Here is a 22910-nt window from a genome sequence, read left to right as displayed (position 1 = left end):
TGAAACTATTAATGTATTCAAATCTCATCCTAGCTACTGCGAAAAACAGTGTATCAGATCAATACATTAGTATCTTCTCAGACAAAGGAATCTGGAATTCTTTAAAAAGTTTCTTTCTTGTTCCTTGGACTCCTGCTGAAACATAGGTGGTGCATGGCCTGAGAAGGTGAAGTGGCCCACAGGTGCCCGAGTGCCGGGTGGACTGCCTGTTTGTTGTATTTGAAATGCAGCACTCCTTCATGAGAACTATGTGCCACGTCCTGTTCTTAGCATCCAATGGCAGAACTTTTTTTTTTTTAACTTTCTTAGACTGTTTACCTGATGGAAATGAGATGGACTATATCTAAACGCCCTTTAATTGCAGATAATGTGACTTTTAATCTATCAGTGTTCTCATTTTTATGGGCTGTGTCTTCTGGACACAAAGACAGCCTCAGAGGAGTTGAAGAAGCAAAACTTTACTGAGAACCAGCAAGCCAAGTGGAAAACTTGAGAAGTTAAGCCAGTGATGAGAGGGGGTGACCCTCGAGATGCATCCCTTTAGATTGCTGCTTGCATTTCTGGACCCCCAGTTAAAAGGTAGATGTAATGCCAGCCTCTCCACCATACAGCTTGGCCTTTTTACTATTGGCTGCTCTTAAGTCCTTTTATCAATGACAACAAACAAAGTAGGTGGTCTCCTACCTCTTTCTAGCTGTAGAAAAAAAAGTGACATAATTTTTCACAGCCTGAAATAATTGTGGAAGTACAGATACTGGTTAGGATCACTATGAATTATTAGTGGAAAAGTGGGTCTCAGAAGTACGTTACATGTGAAATATTTTTCGTCACTTGAACATGTGCCGTCCAGAGCTGGCCCTGTTCTAGCCGTCACAGGGAACAAACATTTCACATTCACAGATGCTCCCAATTTGGTGCGGTTTGGAGTGTAATTTAGATCAAACGTCTCCATGTAAATGAGTCAGGGTTTCTTAATTAGGTGCCTCCAAAGCAAAACCTTGGACCACATCAGTAGGTGTGGGTGTGGTGCCCACAATACTGGAATCTTTCCTATAGACCAGGCTCCTAGTATCATTCAAATAGAGCTTTCTTTTTTTCCTGGTTGTTTTTCTCAGGCAGTAATAAATCTGCAGATGGCATAGACAGAAAGACGCTACTTCAGAAGAGCTGTCTAAAAACACTGCCTCTTTGGCAAATGCCTTAAAGTAGGTCATTCTGCTGTGATTTAGCTTTTTTCTTTAGATTTGATTGCCAGCTTTTTGTTCCCATTACAAGTAGGGTGCATTCCAGTCCACAGACTTGTTCTTAATTTTTCCAACTGGTATTTGTTTACTAGGATTTGCAGATCTTCCTACGAAAATGGCCAATATCCTGTCACAGCGCTAATCATGCACTTGACCACAAAGCGAAATGGATCCCGGTGATAATCTGGCGATGCTGAAATATTAAATGCCTCAAACACCCAGTCTCCCCACAGCAAAACTGCGTTGATTTATATGGGTAGGTTTGTTGAAATAATTGTCCCATCTTTTATACATGTGAAAAGAAGAGGTGACAGGATGTAAATGGAAAACTTTTACAAGCCATATAGCTGTTTGTATAGATATTCAGGTTATCTGCTTTTATACTTGTCATTGTTGGTGTTTTTTATAGGGGGAAAAAATCATTGGGTCCCATTTCGCTATCAAGGCTTCGGGATTTACATGCAGAACCCCCTGCAGCATTAATGAGTTACCTGCATAAATCCCCTGGCAATCGATGGGCATATAGACCTTGTTTTGTTATATTAATTATTCCTCACAGAACCTTGACACTGACGTTAAATGAGGCCTTAAAAAATCTTGATGAAGGTCTTAAGGTATCTTTTACTGTTCAAATATTAGCATTGTAAAAACTATGTCTAAGGCATTATTCATTTTGTGGTACCACAGGGAAGGAAGGTTTGAAATAAGATGGGGCGAAGGGTCCAGGGGTGAACTTTCTGGTCTTAACTCTTTATTGCTTGGAGGCCAGTTTTCTTTGGACTGAGTTACAATCCTCAAACTGTGATCACGATTAAAATAAATATTACGATCATAATGAATAAAAGAAGTGAGTACGCTGTTTTCTCCAGATTGGTGTTGAATATGGTGTCTTCTCCACAGGCCAAGTTTTGTCTTGGCAAATTGTTGGTGTTTTCAGGTGAATTCCAAAATGTCAGTTAAAAAGACACTAAAAGAGGGCTCTAGAGAGGAGATGGAAATTATTGGCTAGGTATGTTGCAAGATGGCTTGGTAAGTATGTACTTAAGAAACAGACTGGGAAAATTGTTGTAAGTGCCATTTTCCATCATTCCCAGGAAATTGTCTTTACTTAGAAGGCCTGGGGAGTACATAGTTCTGATTAAGCAAATGCTCTGGTAAAAAACACATTATATTATCATACGTGGATCAGCAGTAATCAAACAATGCAACTAATATTAAAATTACAATGGACACCACATTATCACCCTTTGATAATTTGCAGGGAACTTTTGAATCCTGCAGCTTTCATTAGGAACTTGAGTTATCTCTGTGTTAGAGGGTGGTTACTAGATAAGTGGGTGGTTATCAGAGATTTCCAACTGGTGAAATGACAGCTAACTGACATTTGTTTGGACCCCCTTTGAATGGAAGTTATTTACTGATTTTTACTAGTCGATGCTACTCTTCAGGTTTTTTTTTTTTTTTTACAATGTTGATGATTCCGAATTATCTGTTTATTTTCTACACTGTTTCTCACTGCCCAGTGGTGATTCTTACTGTGCTTGTCCCCAGAGTGGTGTTTAACTCCCTCTTCTCTCTTCGGATTCTGAATGCTCGCGGTGAGTGCATCTGCTCTCATGGTTTTGCAATAGTTACTCTAAAGGAGCTGATTCCCAAATCTCCATTTGCTCCTTTAATAGCTTAACTTCACTTAACACACTTGCTAAAATGATTTGTTAAGAATCTCCTGTTGCTCTACCCTGTGCTGGTTACGTGGCGCACTGTAGGAAGAGATGATTCCTGCCCTCAAGGAATTAAAGTTAACAACTACCCATATGGAAGGATTAATTACAATTTTTCAACAGGCCGAGTAGGGCTGTCTGTGGTTGCATTCGGAGCTTGGGGGACAGGAGGCTTCATCTTTTTGGTGTTTTACACCAAATGGGGTTTTTATTTATATGTAACTCTGAATTAAGCCCTGAGGTGTTAGTACCATCATCTCCTTTAATACAGAAGAGGGAACTGAGGAAGCTGTATTAGTCTGCCGCAACCGGGTTCAGGAGTCAGTGACCAGAATGCAAACTCTGAATCCAATGCTCTGTCCGTGGTCACTTGGATTCAGTGCAGTATCAGGTGTCTGGGCTGGACCCTCTGCCTGAATTCCCAATTGTGTCAAACTCTAACAACAGTACAATCTTGGATTTCACTTTATCTCCTTAGATTTGGCACAAGCGCGCGCACACACACACACACACACACACAGACTGCAAGGTAGATAAGGTCAAGCATCTGGGAAACTTACATCCAAGCAGGGGGCTGGAAGCCACTACTTTATGTTTTTTTAACCTATCAGAGAGGCAAATGCATGAAGAATTTTCCACCCACAAATAATTCTTTCTAATTAGATTGGTAACTGGATAAGTTAAATAGTTTTCCAGCTGGTTTTCCTGTTCTCCTAGAACATATTCTCAATATAGTGATTCTTTTAAAACTGAAATCAGTTCATGTCATTCCTGCTCGAACTGTACAGCTGGCTCCCCTGTTCCTTTAACTCATAGCAAAGACCAAGTCTTCATAGTGACCATGAAGGCCCTGGGTGATCTGACCTCGTCAACCCTGTGACTCCTCTCCTGCCCTCTCCCCACCCTCCTCCTGCTCAAACCACACTGGCCTCCTTGCTTTGCTGTGGTTCGAAGACATCAAGACTTGAGGTGTCCTCACAGCTCACCTTTGCAGTGAGGGCTTCCCTTCCCGGTGACTGTAAACTACTGGCCTCAGCACCCCTGCAGCACCCGTGACCCTCCTTACTCCACCCCCTTTGTTCTAGTGCCTTAGCAGCCCTCAGATTCTCACTGGCTGTGGCATTTACTTGTTTGTTATGTTCATTTGATCACGTATGCATTATGTGTATTATGTAAACTCCCTGAGGGCAAAGGTGATTTCTGTCAAGTTTACTGATGTAGCACAAGTTCCTAGGACAAAGCCTGTGCTCCAAGTCCATCGATAACCCAGTTTCTATCAGTGACATCTCCACCCTCTTTGTCTACAAATTGGACCCCCTGGCATTGTCTTGAACTCTTTCTGGTCATTCATCCATCATTTCAAACTCATCAGCAAATATCCCTGACTGACTTTAAGAGAGAAATTCCTCTCTTCCCACTGAGCTCCTCGGCCAAGACAGGAACAACTGTGCTCTAGCCTAACTCCAGCCTCCTTCTTTAGCTCCTCCGTCCCCAAATCCATTTTACAGAAGACCCTTTGATAAACTGAGAGACTTAAAGGCAAAACTTACATTCTTTAGCTGCTCAATAACCTGCCTTGGTTCCCTGTAGCCTGACACTTCAGATTCCAACTTTCCTGCGGGGCTTCACCCATACCCTGGTCCCTCCCTGCACATGGGTGCCCCTCCTCCTTTTCTCCCTGTCAGAGTTAGCGCAGGTGCTCCCCAGGTGCTCCCTGTCACATCCTGGCTTCCCTTGGCTTTTCTCAGTGGACCCGCAGAACACCCTGGTACATCTCAAATCCTACCTGTGCTTCAAATCCTACCTTAAGGTCCACCTTTCATTGCAGACTTGTTAATGACTTCAGTCTACATCTTCCTACACATACTGTTTAACTGTTCAAATGAGGTACTTTACTGTGCTGCCTTCAGACAGCTGAACATTTCAAATGATACATTTTGAATGATATCCTAAATTTATGTATCTTTGGCAAGCAATAGCATTTCTGTAGCTATACTGATGAGCTACATATTAGGATAAATGTAAATTTAAACTCCAGCCTTATCTAGTTTAAAGCGTGTTTACAACATGACTAAATGTAGGAAGCCATACTACTTTCACCAGGGATTAACTGGGTGTTGCTTTTTAAGCATGTGCATGGGTGTGTGTTTCCAGGCATCTAGAGTGAATTCTATCATTAAGAAGTCACAAAATACGTAGATATTAGTATAAAAAGCACTTAGGAAATAACTAGATAAAGAATATAATCATTAATCCAACCAACAATTAAGTCTTTAATGGTACGTGCAGGCTTCAGCATGAAAGCGTCCACAGCACTCAGCAATAAACTACGTTTGCATAACACAAGCTTAAATACAAAGCCCTTTCTTTGACGTTTCTCAGCAACTCTGACTTTATTTTACAAGGCTCTGAAGGAAGATATCACTGTCCTCACTGTCCATTGGTCAGGTTTGAGGGTCTGCATTCTGCCATCTGGTCTTCTCTTGACTCATCTTGAAAGACAGGCAGTTGTGGTTCTTGGGAGCTCATCCCAGCCACTGCTGGCTGGTGTGTCTCTGCACCAACCGGTGAGGGGGAAACGCCAGCACTGTAGACAGTAGGCATCTCATTCCTCAAACACGTTCAGGGACCAAATTTTGTGCCTCTTCCCGCCCTCTAACAGTAAAAGCCATTTTAAGGGTGGGTTTTAGGAGTGGACTGGATTCTTTACTATTTTGGACTCTCCGTGTTTCTGTTCCTAGGACAAATGAAAGTGATCCTGATTATTCTGGGTGTTAAATCTCATCCTAAAGTCCTCTTTCTCTTTGTCCAGCTTCTGCCCGCTTCCCTGCGAGAACTGACTTCTAAAATTTTGGTTCCCAGACAGTAGCACCTGGGAGCCTGCTCGCCATGCAGAATCTCAGGCCCCATTCCAGACCTCTTGAATCAGAATCTACGTTTTCAGCAAGATCCCTAGGTGAGTTGATATATAATAAGCACACTGAAGTTTGAGAAACCCTGAGCTAGGACTTTCTGCGATGGTTAGGAGACTGTCGTGTTGGCCGCAGGACTAGCAGGTGGAGGAGCTCTCACAGTCCCTGTTGTCCACCACTGGACCCCCAGGTGTCCTCCATCAATTACATTCCTCATCGTTCTAGTTCTTCAAAACATGGTTTCCGGAGGAGGTTGGATTAGCCACATGGCACAAGGCACCGGCACCCCTGCACTGATAGGGGGCGCTCTTTTTCCCCAGCCGATTAGTTGACGCCATTAAGCTCTTCGATGGAGCCTGGGTTGTGAGAGGTGAGGCCTTTAGGATGGGCCGCAGGATGATGGCCTTTCCCGCTTGTGGTCACTGACACTCCCGTGGTGCTTTTTGTGTGAGAAGGGGTGTTAACCTCAGTGTCCTGGCTGACTTCCAGTCTGCGTAACTGCATGCAGCCTAAGTCGGCTCTGTAGTTTCAATTAGGTAAAGTATTGCTCACTTCTTGTACTAAACTGCTGTGTTGTGTGGCTACAGACTGCTAATTAGCTGGTGCTTTTCAGGTGGCTGCCTTCGTGATGAACGAAACGCCTCTCTCCGGCCGTGTCCCTCCCCGCCCCACTCTCTCCACGGCCCTCGATCCCACACACGCTCATGCCTGCTTTCTTCTATATTACCGTTCCTTGGATAAAAGTGCTTTGGGATCAGAAATTAGAATGTGACAGTGAGCCTTTCTTTTCTTTCTCTACGTAGCCACCTGCTTCTAGGCCTACCTGGCCTGTCATAGGGTTTTGGAGGGGAAACTCAAGCAGAGAATAGCAGGAACGTGGTAAGGGGTGGAGAAAACAGGGCTTCCTCTACCAAGCGGAAGGGTAAATGCCTGTGGTTGCCAGGGAAGTATGAATTACTTTAAGAGCTCGGCCCTCTAGGAACTGGTTATTTTCAGCATGATATGAATGGAGAGTGAGATCGGAGAGAGTGGGCCACGCATTTTATTTCTCCTTTCCCACCAGCTGGAACAATATAGCTGGACGTGTGAGCCACCCATAAAATGGATCACTGTCTCTGTGGGGGGTGTCTGAGCCTCAGCAGGAAACGTGGCACCAGGAGAGGAATCCCTTTCTGATGACTCAGAGGTCTGTACTAGGGAGGCATTTGTGGCTGTGAAATGGTAGCTGGAAATGAAAGAGAAGTGGGAAAGGGGTGGGGTGGGGGGAGCAGGGAGCCACGAGGACAGAGCTGTGCTCTAATCAGAGAAGAGATGGGCTTGAGGGTGGAGTTTGTCTAGGATGTAACATGATTGCTCAAAGACTGTTCAAAGGGAAAAAAAAAATCAGATTTAGGTAAAGTATCATACTTTGCATGTCTTTTCACCATGTGAGGACATTTCTGTTTTGATGTCCAAGCGCAGAGACACAAATTAATCAGACAAAAATTCCTTTAGAGCAGGGGTCATTTCTTTTATCTTTTCATATCTGAAACACTAGGAGCTAAATGAATGAATGAAAGAATGAAATGAATGAATGAGTGAGTGAGTGAGTGAGTGAACACACTGATAAAGGGAAAAATGTTTCTTAAGAGGTCTATGTTGCTGATAGTTCACGGACAGTAGGGGAAAAAAGTGTTTTTAGTGCCCGGGTGCCAGCACCCATGTCTTGCCTACTCCTTGCTGTGACCCTGTCCCAAAGTGTTCTACTCATCTCTTTGAAAGTGGGAAAGAAGAGTAGGGGGTTCCTGAATCACATGGATGGACTAATTGAATGCCTAACAGGTAGGCTGCCTTGCAAATCTCTCCGAGGAGAGGAGACGAGGGGCTGGAGCCAGAAGTTGGGAGTGAAAGTATGATTGAGGGAAGCGAACGTTCCCAGATAAGGGCAGAGAGACTGATAACATAAGTGAATAAAGTTCCCAGATCCCAGGAACTGATTGTTTTCCTGGTAAATTGTCTTTCTTTCCGGCTCAGAGTCTATCACGTGATGGGCCCTTGCTCTGTACTTGTATCCTGAGTAAACGGGAGATGCACGATGTATGTGTCAACGCTCGGAAGATGAAGAGAGTTCTCAGAGTGAGGGGCTGCAGGAAGAACTTGAGGATGATGCTGATATTGGGAAAAAGACAGAAAAAAAAAGGAAAAAATGTAAGAGAAAAGAACCTAGTTAAAAAGAATGTGAGAATGACATAGAAGAGAAGTTACTAAAAGTGAGAAACAGTAATCTCTATACAAAGGGCAATATTTAGTATAAAGCTTCTCAGTTCTGAATGTATTTCCAGCTTCCTTTGTACACATTCACAAATTAACCAGAGGAGAAATTATAGACCAGAAAATGTTATTCAGGCAGAGATTTTTTTAAAAAGACTTAAAAATTCTAATCTTAAATTTGAGCTCTACCTTACACAGATGATTTCTAAGACATTCCTGATCCAAACAGCCCCTAAACTCAGTTCTTTGTCCCCTAGAGGCTCTCATTTCAGGTGAGCCCCTGGTTTCACTTGTGTACCTCTTCAAAGTCAAGTGTGGGTTGAGTCTGGCATTGGCCACAGACTCAGACTTATTATGTATGGCTGAGATTTCTAAAGCTCAGTCTTTTTTCAGCCCAGACAATACAGTCTTGAGGTCTGAATCTCATATGTAATCTGCACTTTTTCCTGCATGAGGATAAAAACCCGTAGCACCATGGAAATGTGCAGCCACCCCATGTTAACTATTCCTGGATGTCACCCTGCAGCTCTAATTTCTGCTTTCTCCTCTGCGTGCCGGGTACTGCTGCTGGACTTGTCAGCACCTTGTCACGGCTTCCTGGTGCGTGGGCTACCATCGGACTCTGTGTTCTTAACAATTACCCATTAAAAAACCCCACAGACTCCTTCACAAGTTAAAAAAATATATATATATTAACAGGTAAAAGAAAAAATAAACCAACTTTAAAATTGCAGCATCCTGAAGCGGGAGCTATCTGTAAATGCCTCCGTATTGCCTCCTCTTTTCCAGTCCTGCAATGCTCTTTTGTTCGTGGTGTGACAAGGATGTGGGGAGCCAATGTGATTTAGCTAAATAAAAGGCAAATGCCGAGAATGCTTTCATATCTTGTGTACAGACCAGAATAAATTACTCCGATGGAATGTTTTGTTTTTTATTTTCAGGGAAAAACCCCACAGTTTACAAGGAGCTATGCTGACAAGGAGTGGCTAAAATATTATTAAGGGTAACCTATTTTAATGTAGGTCTAAATGGCTGAGGATTGTGCTCGGGGTTCAAAACACAGAGGCCTGGAGAGGAAGTGAACGGGCAGGCAGCAAGGAGAGATTAGTCTTGTCCTGGAATTCTTACAGGCGGCAGGGGTGGGGGGAGGAGAAAACCAAGCCCAGTAAGAAATGAAAAGGAGGGAAGCTGTTCTCAGAATTAAAGGTGAACCAAAAGGAACTGGCAGCTGCCTGGACGTGCCCGCCAGAGGCCACGGTATCTGCTGCACGGGACAGACCCAGAGACAACAGCAAGCTCCCCAAACAGCTCGCCTGAAGGGCTTGCCAGGAAGCCAGATGCTGCTTCTGGAAGACTGTCTTCCGTGGTTGGGCATCTGGGTTCAGTGCTTTCCATTTAAGGAGGAGCTAGAAGGTGGTAAAAGACAGCACCATCGCTGCCTTTTAAAAAATGTGCTCTTTCTATTTGTGCGTGCGTGTGCGCGCGCGCACACACACACACGTGCGCACACACACACACTGAAACATCAATAAATGTGGACATGGAGCTTGCTTTTACAAAGAACCCTTAAAAACTTTTCCTGGTGCTTTTGAGGTAGAAAGCCTTGTGTTAGAGGGAGAGAGGAGAGAGAGAGACAGACAGGGAGACAGATAGACAGAATGACAGACACCAAGAAAGCCCCTTATTTAAATATGTCAGTATATTAACTAATTAGGCAACTTTATTCAAAAGGCTGGGGTTATAGCTGGTGTTCGGTTGAAAAAAAAGATTATTCAAGTGGATGAGCCTATGCCACAGTTGGCTTGTCTTTCTCCCTCCTTTTCCCCTGGAAACAATCGGGTATTGGTATTGGCAAGGAAGCAGAGTGTGGTCAAGTGGACTGGAAATCAGGTGACTTGAGGTCTGGTTGATTTTCTTCCCCCTTCCTCTTTGACGTTTGCTCTGTCTCTGCTCCATAAAACAGGGGAACCAAATTTCATTATACACTTAATAGCAGAGATCGAGCTTTTGTAATCAGACATTTTTTCTTCACCTGATGCTAAATAATTCAAGGTAGTAGGAAGTCAATATTGGATCTGGAACAGAAGACGGACAGGGAGGTTGGCTGATAGGATAGGAGGCAGGGGTGATAGAGGTTCTTGAATTTAGTGGTGGGAGAAATGATGGAAGATATAAAACTAAGTTTTTAAATTCCCAAATCTGTTACAAATCCAAGACAATCAAGAAATCAGAAGAACTGGCAATCTCACCCTGGACTGCAGCAATTGATCTAAAAGGCTCCGACACTGGTGGGTGGTCACAGATTCCCCGACCTAGACTTACTCAGTAAAGTCAGCTTCCTTTAGCACCCATTTATCATTGTACTCCAGGCCTCTTAACATGCAGTCTTAATAGTGTTAATAGTGCCTCTTTTACAATTACTGCCACTCCTCTCCATCATGAAGAAAAGATAAATATCAGGTAAGGACAGATAAACTTGAGAAAAACAATTTACTTAACAACACCATCAAAGCACAATATCCCTAGTCCGAGTCTGATATATATCAGGTTTCTAAAATTCTGGGCTTAAGAAGTTATCCTAATTGGAACCATCAACAGCTATTAGATTATAATCATCTCTCAATGAATTCACGCAATTCCATTTGTTCAACAAAAAGCACTGAGTATCTATAATGTGTGGAACATCATACAAAGCTCTGGGGATAGAGCAAGAATCGAAAAGATACAAATCCCTGCCTCCTAGAGCTCACGGGCTAATGAAAGAAGGGACCCGTCCATCATTTCCATCTTAACCAATATTTCCAGGACCTGACTATATTATAGAACAATTTTTTTTCTTCTGGATTATTATATATTTATTCCTGTGATTTTTTTCAAGGGCCAGAAGATGAATGTTAGAACAGTCGCTCATTGTCACTAGGAATTCTGCCCAATGTCCTGTTATCATGGGAATTGTCCAGGTCCCTTTTGTGGAAGCAATAGTTTTAACTACAAAATATAGTATCTCTCCTCTCACTAAGTTTTCTTTCTTTCATCCTCCACCAGGCATGCCATTCTCAGACTCCTTTCTCAGCATCTTTTCCTCTGGCCACCTCTTCAATGAGGACACCCCCAGGAGTCTGTCCTCAGTTCTCTTCTAGGGTCACACCTTGGGTTTATTCATGACCTTACCCCATTGCCATCTTTCAACTGATGACTCCCAAATTCATACCTAGATCCCAATCAACTTTCCTGCATTTCCAACATACATATCTTCTCTTCTAATGAAATATAAGCAAAGACCAAATCACGTGTCCAAAAAATTTCAGCTTCTTTCATGCCTCTAGTTTTCTCCTTTTGCTCTATGTGAGTTAAGGGTATCACCATTCAGCTAGCTCAAAACCTGGGATCTTCCTTCTGAACCTCTTGCATGCACTTGGGGAGCACGTCCTTTCGAGCCCACTTCCTCCTGCCTCCTGGAGCCATCTCTTTCCTCAAGTGCCTCCACACTTGGATCATTAGACTGGCTTCTTAACAGGTTCTGCTGCCTCTCGTGCTGCCCTCATACCTGCTATCTTTCACACTTTAAAAGACTGAAATCTTCATAAATACAAATCACATCACCTCAAATGCCTGCCTCAGACCCTTCGGAGACTTACCTTACGTCTCCAGACTGAATTTCAAACTCTAACAAAGCGTGTGATGTTCCTTGCAATATAGCTCTAGTTTACTACATTCTGGGCTTATGTTCTGCCTCTTCTTTCATGTTTCCCAATCCATCATTCCAGAGGATCCACCGTTTCTCTCCCACACCGTGGTTCTCCTTCCTGCCTCTTCATACGCAGTCTTCTCTCTGCTGGTAGCAGGCCTGATGTCTGCCAAACGGATGCCCTTAAAGATGGCCCGTGTATTCTCCCCTAGGAGGCCTTCTCTGGTTTCTCTAGGCTAATTTCAGCCTCTGCCTGGTGCTCTTACAGTGTCTTGTGATACTGCACCATATTTATTAAAATTGTTTACCAATTTACCAACAGGATAAGTGAGGGCAGGAGTCCTCTTTATGCCTCTAGTTTCCAGTTGAAAGGGCAATAAATTTTTTCTGCGAAGTGTGGGATAGTAAATATTTTTGGCCTCGTGCAACTGGTTACAACTATTTACCTCTTGCCACGGTAGCCTGAAAGCAGCCACTGGCAATACATAAACATGTAGGTGTGTGTGTTTTCCGATAAAACTTTGTTGACAAAAACAGGCAGGAGGCTGGAGATGGCCCATGGCCACGGTTTGCCAAACTCTGATCTAGTCCAGTGCCTGGAATACAGCAGGCACTCATTTAAGACTTCCTGATGGAATGGGTAGATAGGTTTTCACGGTTAACAAACATTTTCACAAGTGTGAATTTATCTCACCTATTTCGCACGTAAGCAAAAAGGAGGGTTAAGAGGCATTAAATGTTTTCTTAACGTCATGTAGTTTCTAAGGGCTGAGGCTGGGACCTGAGCCTATGTCTTCCGATTTCAAACCCCTGGTTCGTTCCACTAGGTAAAAGGCCAAGATTCAGAGTGGAAAAGAGTGGGGAAACTTAAAAAATGTACCTCTTATGCGAGAAATACCCCTGTGAAGTGGGCCACCAATAACAATAGAGAAGACAGTGATAAATAGGCAGTAGCCCTTTTAAGTTTTGTTTTGTTTTCTATTATTCAGTGGTTAATGCTAATATTCAGATGCTAAATCAAAAGATCTTGAGTAATAATTTCACTCCCGTCTTAAAAACCTTATCTCCCAAAGCCTTCCTGCAGAGCAAGGATCCACCGCTGGAAGGGTCACTGAACCTTGGTCCCCAGCTCACAAACCTTATAAATCCCGTGCCAAGATGTCTCCTAAGTAGATGACATTTTAATGATTACTACAGGGAGTTGGGAACTATTGCTTCATGCTCACGATCAGAGTAATTAATTTTCTTAACTACCGGGCCAAGTTCTGCCACGGGAGTCCAGTTGAGAAATTTCAGACTCATAGGAAGTACATTAGCTCTTCAAAGTGATTAGGGTGCCATTTCAAATACACAGGCAAAGGAGCTATTAGGCTTCTGGCTTATTTCAAACAACTCACAGCCCCTGTTTCTCAGGGGAAAAAAAAAGGGGGGGGGGGGCGGAGAGAAAAAAGGAAAATAATTTGCACAGGTCCTTTATTTTCCAGTAAAAATACCCATGGCCTGCAAGTCGCTGGATATCAGGTATTGTGGTTGGGTGAGAGACCAAAGTGTACAGAAAAAGGGTGGAGTGCCAGAAGGCAGCACAGAAAAACACAGCCTGCTCCAAAGCACACCAGCCCTGGGCCTTCAGAGGCCCAACGGGAGGCAGAGCTTTCCCAGCCATGGCTCTTGAGGACCAGAGAGAAGGGCAAGGGCTGGGGGCCTCCAGGTCCACGTCTAGCCATGTCTCACTTCCCAGCATGCCCCCCCCCGCCCCACCTCCACCAAAATCAGAAATGCCCGCAGTGCCGTTGTAAAGACAGGGTGGACCGATTATTTCCTCACCGTTGTTTCCTCATGCAGCCCTCCTATTTCTAGGTCATCCTCATTTGAGTTGCCTCCGACATACTTTAGTAGGATATTTTATTTAACATCCGTGAAGACCACAGAGAAGCTTTAAATATCGTTTTACTTTCACAAAATAGCCACAGCTCAACAGTTTCGCCTTTCAACGAGGCATTCAACTGGCATGCTTCCATGAGATTTGTCTATTCACCCATATCATTTTTTCACCTTGGAATTCTATGAACAGCTGGACGATTTTCTTGGAGTCAATGATCTCCTTTCAGTCTATTTTACAAAGTGCAAGTCTCCTGTAAGAACGTTTCTTAGCATCTAAAATCTGCAGCAAATAAATTCTTCCAAGGCTATTTTTGAAAATCAAGGAGTGACGTTATTTTATGTCACCTCTAAAAGCCACCTGTTTCTAAGACATTTTGACTTTCTCTGGACAATGCACACCTGTGTGGGAACTGGAAGTTCATTACTGTCTTCGTCCCACTCGCTACCAAACACTTGAGGTTGTTCTGGCTTCCAGAATGCACATGCCCCAAAGTAAATCTAGCTAATGAGTTCAGTTTTGCTAGGTGAAAAATACTTTTTTATATTTCTTTTTGAAATTTTCTGTAATTCTTGTATGTTAATTTTCTCCTGGAAATAAAAATGTGAGTAAAGACTCAGCAATAGCCAGGACACCTTACTCATAGTAACGGCAGCAGGAATTCTAGAACTTGAAAAGGTCACCACCAGTTCTAGGTGGATACGAAGTTGATAAAATTCCAAGAGTGTTTACACTGGGGATTTGAGGTATAGGGTGAGGTCCTACTCGCTTCTAATGATGTCACCTGCCAGGCTTCCCCATGATCAGTGCTCTGTTCTGCCTGGTAGGAAACTCTCACTGTGAGAGCCGTCCTGCTAAGTTACATAACGAGGCATGAGAACTTCTGTCCCTACGAAACCGCTGTGCTGGGAGGCCCCGGACAGGAAGCCCAGGGACAGGAAGCCCAGAAGGACCTGTGCCATTGCCAGTGTCTTCAGGCCTGCCTGGAAGTCAGCGGGACCAGGCTTTCTCATCAGCAAGCCACCACGCTGAAGGTGAGACTAGCTGGATTTGAGGACATGGGACAAGATTCAGATCAGGCTGATGGAGGGTTGGTGACAGGCTAGAATCGGGCCGGGGAGCTCACACAGGGCCGAGGAGGTGTCATGTGGTTTGTGGAATATGTGACAACAGCTTCACTGGGACCAGGGGAACCTGGCTGAGTCAGGCCACTATAGAAACTCAGGGTTTGGAAAAAAATTCTGTGATGAGATAAAGAATTTTCTGGAAGCCAGGAAGTTTGGCAACCCAGCCTCTGCAATTCTTCTTATATTTATTTCATTAGAAATTATTTTATATTTCTCTCACTATAAAAATAATGCATGTTAATGCATAATGCTTATCCAGAACGTACTGGGTGCTAGGAACTGTGCAAGACTCTTAGAAATGGGTTCTATTACGATCCTCATTTTGCAGATGGGAAAGAAAAGAGCTTAGAGTTAAGTCAGTTCAAAGTGACACATCCAGTAAGTAGCAGGGCCAAGACTCACATTCATTACTGCCTAACTCTAAAGCCTCTTTGCCCTCCTTCCCTGTTCTCTTAACCTCGATGTCTCTTTCTACCCCATTGTTAGGAAAGAAAAAGAAATGCACAAAGGAAAACTGCCTTTCATAATTCAACAGCTCTAAGGAAAAAATATTAACATCTCAGCAAATAGCTTTACAGTCTTTTCCAGATGCACAACTTTCCCACGTATTTATAGTTATACTCTCTTTGAGTATATAAAATATTGTATCCTTGATTTTATTTAAATTAATGCAAGCATTTCCCTAATTAAAAACAATTAGCTATCTACTACATTTTGTTAAGCTCATACGATGTACCATGTTCTATGTAACCTTCCCCTGTCATTGAACGCTTAGGTTGTTTCCAAGTTTCCACCAGAGCAAACAGTACAATTGTATCTGCCATTACTTAGGACAGGGTCCTAGCAATTAAGATGACAGGCTCAAAAGGTACGAAGACTTGAAAGGTTTTCGCTCTTGAGCTGTATTACATACACGGCCGGTAGGGACATCCCAACCAGCAGATACAGAGAGCTCGATTCAATTCACATCTGACAAAACGGGGTTCACCCCACATCATTAGTCACCTTCTATAGCCTCATCCTCCTCTTCCCTCTGTCTGCATTTCGAAACAGAGAAAAAAAGTACCTTCTAAACAGTCTCCTTTTGCTTTTTTTGAATTGCTATCAGGGGAACGATTTTTATAACTACCCAGCATTGAAACTTCAGACTTGTCCCCGTGGCTGACTGGAAGAGGCCCAAAGGAATGAGAGAAAGAAAAATTGGGTGGAATTTTCTTTCGAAAAGTCTCAAGATTCGGAGCATTGCTTTCCATTTGATGTTCACCACTCAAATCCAGCTCTGACTCCCGGGTAGTCGGGGTTCTTTTCTCCTCCTGTCTCGTTCACCCTACACTCTGTTGTCAGATAACTTTCATAAACACGGAGCACATCATGCAGCTATGTGACACGTAAAGTCTCAGTGGTTCTCTGTTTCTCCTATAACCCCTCTGCTTGCCTCTCGACCTCCAACTACTACCCATCAGCAAGCAAACCTTACCTTTCTAGGTCCTCCTTCCCATTAACTTCATCTTCACTTCGCCTGCCTGCCTTTCCAAAGAAGCAGGCTGAAGGAACATGCATTTGACACCTCTATTTCACAGAGCTAGAACTTGCCATTTAAACGATGATGCAGAGGGTATCACAGGACCTTCCAGTCCTTATCACTGCAATGTCAACTGGTGAAAGTGCCTATTGACAAAGGTTTCTGGTTGATGGCATTTTGAGATGATAGCTTATTCTGAATGCCTGGTCTCAATCTATCACAGCAGAAGCACATACTTCACCCTGAGTCTGATCAAGAATGAGGACGCTGGACTCCGAGGCTATTCAGCCTGTGCAGCTAGCGTGCAATCTTATGTTAATATAATCACAGCCCTTTAAACATTCTGGCTTTTGCGGACAGCACGTGCGTCCACCTTCTAGTCCCACTGTGCTGTATTAAGCCTTCTCAGTTGGTAGTTGTTCTGCTTTCACAGGAATGTTTAACTCAGAGCTTTGCAAAAAAAAGGCGTGCTAGTCTGTTGGCTACAGAGTAGGACGTAGATCAAGTGGAATTTCTGGCACTTCATTACATTCCCTGACCCTTACTGAACAAATTTCAAAATATATATATTTGAAACAATTTGGAATAAACACTACATACAAGTGTTGATGGTAGATTTTCTGAAGAGCTACCAAATGCATCAAGACTAAGGAAAACATTCTAATGATTCTTTCAAACATGAATATATTTAAATTCTCGTTAAACAATCTTCTTATTTAGTCTTCTCAGGCTTTGATGACATGCCACGATTGGCTGTTTATCAAAAACTTAGTAAGAAATGCTTAACAAGATATAATCATGTGCACACACTTGTGCATAATTAAACCCAGTTTGTAAATCACTGCGGGGTGGAAAATGGTCACACCACTCAAGAAAGGTGAGTGGCTAGCAAACAACACCTTTCTCTCCGGGTAGAATAAAAAATCTTATGTGAATGCTGTGAAAGTGATACAATAATCCCCTCTTAAGTCTTAGTTAAAAATGTCTGTTTTCATCTATACTGAACTGAATGGAAGTTCTAACAAAACCAGGAAATTAATTTAGATATAAGAAACACGATCAGGCGTTGTTAATACCGGTATTGTGTGGCATGAAGGTGGAGGATTCCCATCCTTTGAAGGTTTTTAATTGGATGGGTTCTCATCTGTGTGTGTGTTTTTTCCAAAGTAGGATTTAGCTGATTCTCAGTTTCTTCATTTTATAGCTGTTCTTTCAGTTGGGAAAAAAAAAAGGAATAATTGAGACTGAGTAATGGATATTTCTCAAGATCTCTGAGACTAGGTATTGCACAGCATTCAAGAGTATACTTTTCCATTTGTTTTATGACTTCGTCCAGTTAAAGTTACTGAGATAAGCACTCCAGTATTTACTTGTAACTTGAAACCCCTGTCATGGTGTGTCTGGATCCTAAGGGAAAAGAATTAACATCTGAGGAATGCTTACCTTGTGCCAGGCTTTTTATATGCATTATCTCATTTAATTCTCATAACCACAAGATATGGTTGATATTATTTAATCCAATTTTATGTGCTTGAGATCATAAAGGGAGTAAAGTACAGAACAAGAATTTGACTCTAGAGCTCTCTCTCTCTACTTCTTCAAAGCCCAAGATCCTTTCACGTAATCACACTGGGTTTCTCACTGAAGCCAGTGTGTGGAGGTGACAGGTGACAAGAAGGGACAGTCTAACAATAAGGGATGTTCTGAACTTTGACACAGGTTCCCCTGTGGGAATGAAATAAGTAAGGAGCTAATACGATGAACTAGATTGAAGCATGTTCCCTAATGCAGTGACCAGTTAAGCAAATTGTGGACTATCCATACCATGGCATACTATGTCATCATTAGAAAGAATCAGATGTCTGTTTAATGAAATGGAAAGCTGTCCATGAGTTGCAAAATAGTTGAAGAACGGTATGTGCAGTGTGATATACTTTAATACAATAAACAACCGCACAACGTATGTTTGCATGTGCTTTGGAACAGGTCTGGGAGGACAGACACAAAAATGTACTTCTGCTCGGCAGGCTAAGAGTGGTAGGCAAATTTCACTTATGTGTACCACGGTTGCTTACATTTTTTGTGTGTGCAATTCTGCATATTACATTCACAATGAAAAGTCATGTAGTGGATTAGCTGAATAATCTGTAGGAAGGATTCAGCCCAAGGAATGGGTGATCAAAGAGATTTAATCTCACAAAATCAAAACTGCCCAATCTATTCGAAAGTCTATCAGGCTTCAGCAGTACTGTATGTACATGGTGACAGATAAAACCTCATCAGCCGTGTTGCACTCTGCTTTTTCTGAAGAAGGTGTTAACAGAAGGCAAATGAGTAACAGTCAGTTCAAACTTCCCATGTCCAAAGTGGAGGTCTCCAGTCAGTTCCTTCTGTCCAGCCCATTCCTTCTCCAGCTCTACCCAGCTGCAGAGCACTGCTGTTTCTCCACTCCCAAGCCCCAACTGGAACAGACACACATGATTTCTCCTTTCCCTTCTCTACTGCATCCTAACCATTCCCAAACCCAACCTGCCCATCTTCAAAATATCTCTCTAAGATCTCCACTGAAGCCACCATAACCTCTTGCCTGGATTACCATGGTTCTACGGGAAGAGGACCCACTTTTGCAAATCATTCTCCAGCAGGCAGCCAGAGGGATCTTTTATATCCCCCAGTTTGTTCTTCACTGTATTGAGAATGAAATTCGCCTCTCTCCCTGTGGCCCACAAGAACCTATGTGATCTTACACTGGTCTAACATCTTTGACCTCAGCTCTGTCACCACAGCCCTAGTCCATTGGGCTCTATCCAGCCCGGCCCGCTTTCTGCTTTTCAAATACATCAAGCTCTGTGGGCCTCTGGGTCTTCACACTTGCTTTTTTTTTTTTTTTTGCTGGAAATACTCTTCTCTTAGCTATTTACATGGATAGCACCTTATCAATCCGAATCAATGTTTCACAGATGAAGGAACTGGATTTCAGAGAGTTTAAGTAACTTATTAGGGGTCATAACTCTTAGCACATGATGAGGCTAGATTTTGAACTCATGACAATTATTTCAGGCTCTTGCTTCATACTAGACAGCAAAGTAAACCCAGCCCACCCCAGGGCTCTGGCTGCAGTTCTGACAATCAATCAGCAAACATCTACTTGTTGAAAAGCCAGGAAAAGAAATTATTTTGAAAGTTCCTTTTGTAGGTTTCCCTTTCTACCTCTAGTACATCCCGTAGCTTCTGTAGGAAGGCTTAGATCGGCTACAGATCGGGAAATCTGAGACAGACGCGTTTGGAAACTCTTGTATTAGAGATTTGACATTAACTATTGCTCATTTAGGAAATGAAAATACAGCAACACAATTAGGAACTTTTACAACTTACTTAGTTAGGTGTCCAAAGAGGACTTTCATGGTGTCACGATTTGGTGGAGGGAGTTTTTGTACAAGAGACTTCATAGTTTCAATTCTTGTGTTGTTGTTTTGCTTTTCTGAAAAAAAAATTTTTTTTAAAGAAAGGTTAGAAAAGAATGAGATTTCTAAGGTGCTTGGAGAAATTTTCTTAGGAGAATTTTGGACTAAGACTTAGCAACTTAAAGTCCTAATCAGCAGCCAGAGATACACTCTAAATCAGCATCATGAAGTTTCTTTGACTCTGAATTAGATCCTGGTAATAGGAAAACAGCAACAGTGTGGCTCTGACACGATCTTCTTAAGATCACGCAATGAGTCAGTTTTCAGAAATGCTTTACTATTTTACAAGATGTGGTAAGGTGAATGATGGCCTTCCAAAGACGTCCACTTCCTAAACTGTGGATATGTTACCTTCCATGGAAAAAGGGACTTTGTAGATGTGATTAAATTAGGGATTCCGAGGCGGGGAGGTTATTCTGGATTCTCTAGGGGGCCCAGTATAATCACAAAGGTGGTTAAGAGGGGAGCAGGAGGATCAGAGTCAGAGAGAGCAGGTGACATAACAGTGGGAGGCAGAAGGAGAAATGGCTCTGTGATAAAGGGCCACATGCCAAGGAGGGGAGACGGCCTCTCAAAACCACAAAAGCCAAGGAGAGGGAGCCTCCATAAGGAACACAGGCTTGCCAGCACCTTGACTTTTGCCCAGTGAAACTGACTTCAGACTTCTGGCCTTCAGGAACCTAAGATAAATTCTTGTTGTTTGGAGTCAGAGTTTGTGATGATTTGTTAGAGCCGCAATAGCAAACAAACACACAAGGACATACATTCTGATTCAATTACCAGTATTCTATTTTTTGCTTAATTTTGGAGGAGTAAAGAGTTTTTTTCTTTATTACTTCTGTGCTATCTTTTCTCCCTAATACTTTTGTTTTTGCTGTAAAACAAAAAAGTGCAAAATTGAAAGCATAATACTTAGTCATATGAATTCAAAAAAATAAGAAGTTGTTCAAAACTACATACCACACAGTTTGCTTTCCTTCATTTTTTTTTTTTTTCCTTTCTGGGCATGGATGGCACCGTAAGAACTGAGTTACTTAGTACATTAGAGAATTCATCTTAACCATAGTTTTAACCAGAGCCCAGAATTACAATTATTTCTTAAACGCTTTATATACAATGACTCAGGTACCTTTCCTTTCTGTACTTTTCTAGAAGTTAGAGAACTTCTAGCACAAAGCTCCTGATGATTCGAAAGAGGCCACTGTGGGAAAAGATGATAGATAAGAGGCTAATATGTAAGGCACACACCCATCCAATAGGCATTCTCCTCTTTCTTAGCAAAACAATCCCATTGCTGAAGGGATGGCCATAGCAGCTGAAAGAGATCATTTCCCAGATGCTTTGGCAGCTGGAGTGACCATATGACCAAATCTGACCAATGAGACTTCAGTCAAAGTGTTACATGGGGCAGGCTGTGTGCAGGGGACTGACTTATCTTTTTAGCCTTTGGACCTTTCTGCTCCTCTGAATGTAGGTAGCATAGTACCATGAGATGACCTTGAGAACTGAGGCCATACAGAGTGGAGCACACAGTAGAAGGAGCTTCCCTGAATCTGCGGGGCAGTCAGACCAGTCCTGTACTGTTGGTCTCTGAGTTTATCTTTAACATAAGAAAATAAGTCCTGTGTACTAAAGCCTTTGAAGGTCCCTGATACTAAACCAAACACACTTCCTAATTCAATGCACTTCCAAAAGACCAATTTGTAATTACCTGTTATTAGGTATAAGCTTTATATAGTGGGGTAAGAAAGAGTTACTTTGGAAACTAGCAAGTTTAAAAAAAAAATACCCCATTGCAAAAGAAGCATTTCACAAGGAATTATAGGAAAATATCTTGCAGAAGATAGTGTTTGGCTAAGTAGGGTGGGGGCAGTCTTCCTAGTAGAACTCTGCTTGGAAGCTTTAATTCTTCCTTCTAAAACCACAAAGGCCCATAAATAATGCCTCCCACAGTCAGAGCTTTCAAAATTGCCGTTATTCTTAGAAGAGTTCCAACGTAATACAGATTGGACAAATGCAAATGAAAGAGACAAAGGGGGAGATAAAGAGGGAGAGAAAAGAGAAAAGGCAGTTGCAACATCATAGCAGACAGCAGATCTAATCTTTTTGCCAAATAATCTAATCTTTTGCAGCTTAATGATGCTAAGACAATGTCATGCTTCATAGGACCAATCAGCCTATGGGATACCAGAAACTCAGAAAAAGAAGTAAAACAAGTCACTAAAGATGAGAGTAAAATTAGTACAGTATATTGAGGACAGAGCTCTTAGGGACAGTTGGATACCCTGTATCTAGCCATCTGAAGTTAATACCACACACCAATGATACGTACACATGTATGTATACACATACTTACTCATTTATGAGATGGATACATTCTGCCTAGTTTGGCATGATGCTAGCAGCATAATTTACCTGAGCATCTAGTGAACCACTTGATCAAGCAATAAAGATGACATTGGGAGAGGTGAAGAGGGGAGAGGAAGATAGGAGAGAAGACTTTTTAAATTTCACTGAAGTGTCTGGTCATAGTAATGACTAGATCAATGTCAGAGTCTCCAAAAAAGGGATCAGTTGACACTGAGGACTAAAGGAGTAGCAGTCATAAATTAAGCTTGACAGATAATAAGTGGAGAGTGATCTAAATACTACATCCCCCAAATTCAGTTTTAGGAAGCATATGTCCCAGTTGGGAAATGCTGGGGTTGCTTAATTGGAAACGTTTGAATTTGCAATGTCACTGCCATAGTGCCTGGGCAGGAACTAAAACTTTTACTAAGTATGTTTAACCACCAGGTAAAAACTTACGAACTAACTTCTCAAGACAGAGTCCGTCTTCTATGTTCCATTGCACTTAGGACATCCTATTTATATAACAGTCCATGTGGTATGTCCATGGCTTGAATGCCTGTCAGTTTCTCCCATTAAACTGAGAAGTTTCCCACAAAGCGAGGCAGTTCTTATACTGGCGTATATGATTAAATGAATAAAGACAGAATTAGTGAACAAAGGAAAGACATGAACATGGATTGGAATAGACAGATCTTGGTTTGACATCTGTAACAGCTTTTTATTGGCTGTGTGGTCTTGGACAACTTTCCTA

At 42.4% G+C, this 22910-nt stretch overlaps 1 protein-coding gene across 5 annotated transcripts in view; it reads right to left on the bottom strand.

Annotated features, from left to right (window-relative positions):
- ARHGAP15 (Rho GTPase activating protein 15) overlaps positions 1-22910 on the bottom strand; it is a 575316-nt gene that overhangs the window by 38694 nt on the left and 513712 nt on the right. For 2 of the 5 annotated variants that reach the window (XM_064484735.1, XM_010974707.3), the window contains one exon: positions 19719-19824. The exons of 1 other annotated variant lie outside the window; for it this stretch is intronic. In XM_064484735.1, the coding sequence (XP_064340805.1) occupies positions 19719-19824 (106 nt within the window). Of the gene's footprint in view, positions 1-5218; positions 5703-7871; positions 8026-19718; positions 19825-22910 lie in introns of those variants that run through there. 2 more of the 5 variants (XM_064484737.1, XM_064484736.1) reach the window with 2 other exon arrangements.

This window comes from Camelus dromedarius, chromosome 4, assembly GCF_036321535.1.
Source record: "Camelus dromedarius isolate mCamDro1 chromosome 4, mCamDro1.pat, whole genome shotgun sequence".
Taxonomy (NCBI): Eukaryota; Metazoa; Chordata; class Mammalia; order Artiodactyla; family Camelidae; genus Camelus; species Camelus dromedarius.
This window is presented reverse-complemented; position numbering and strand designations above follow the sequence as displayed.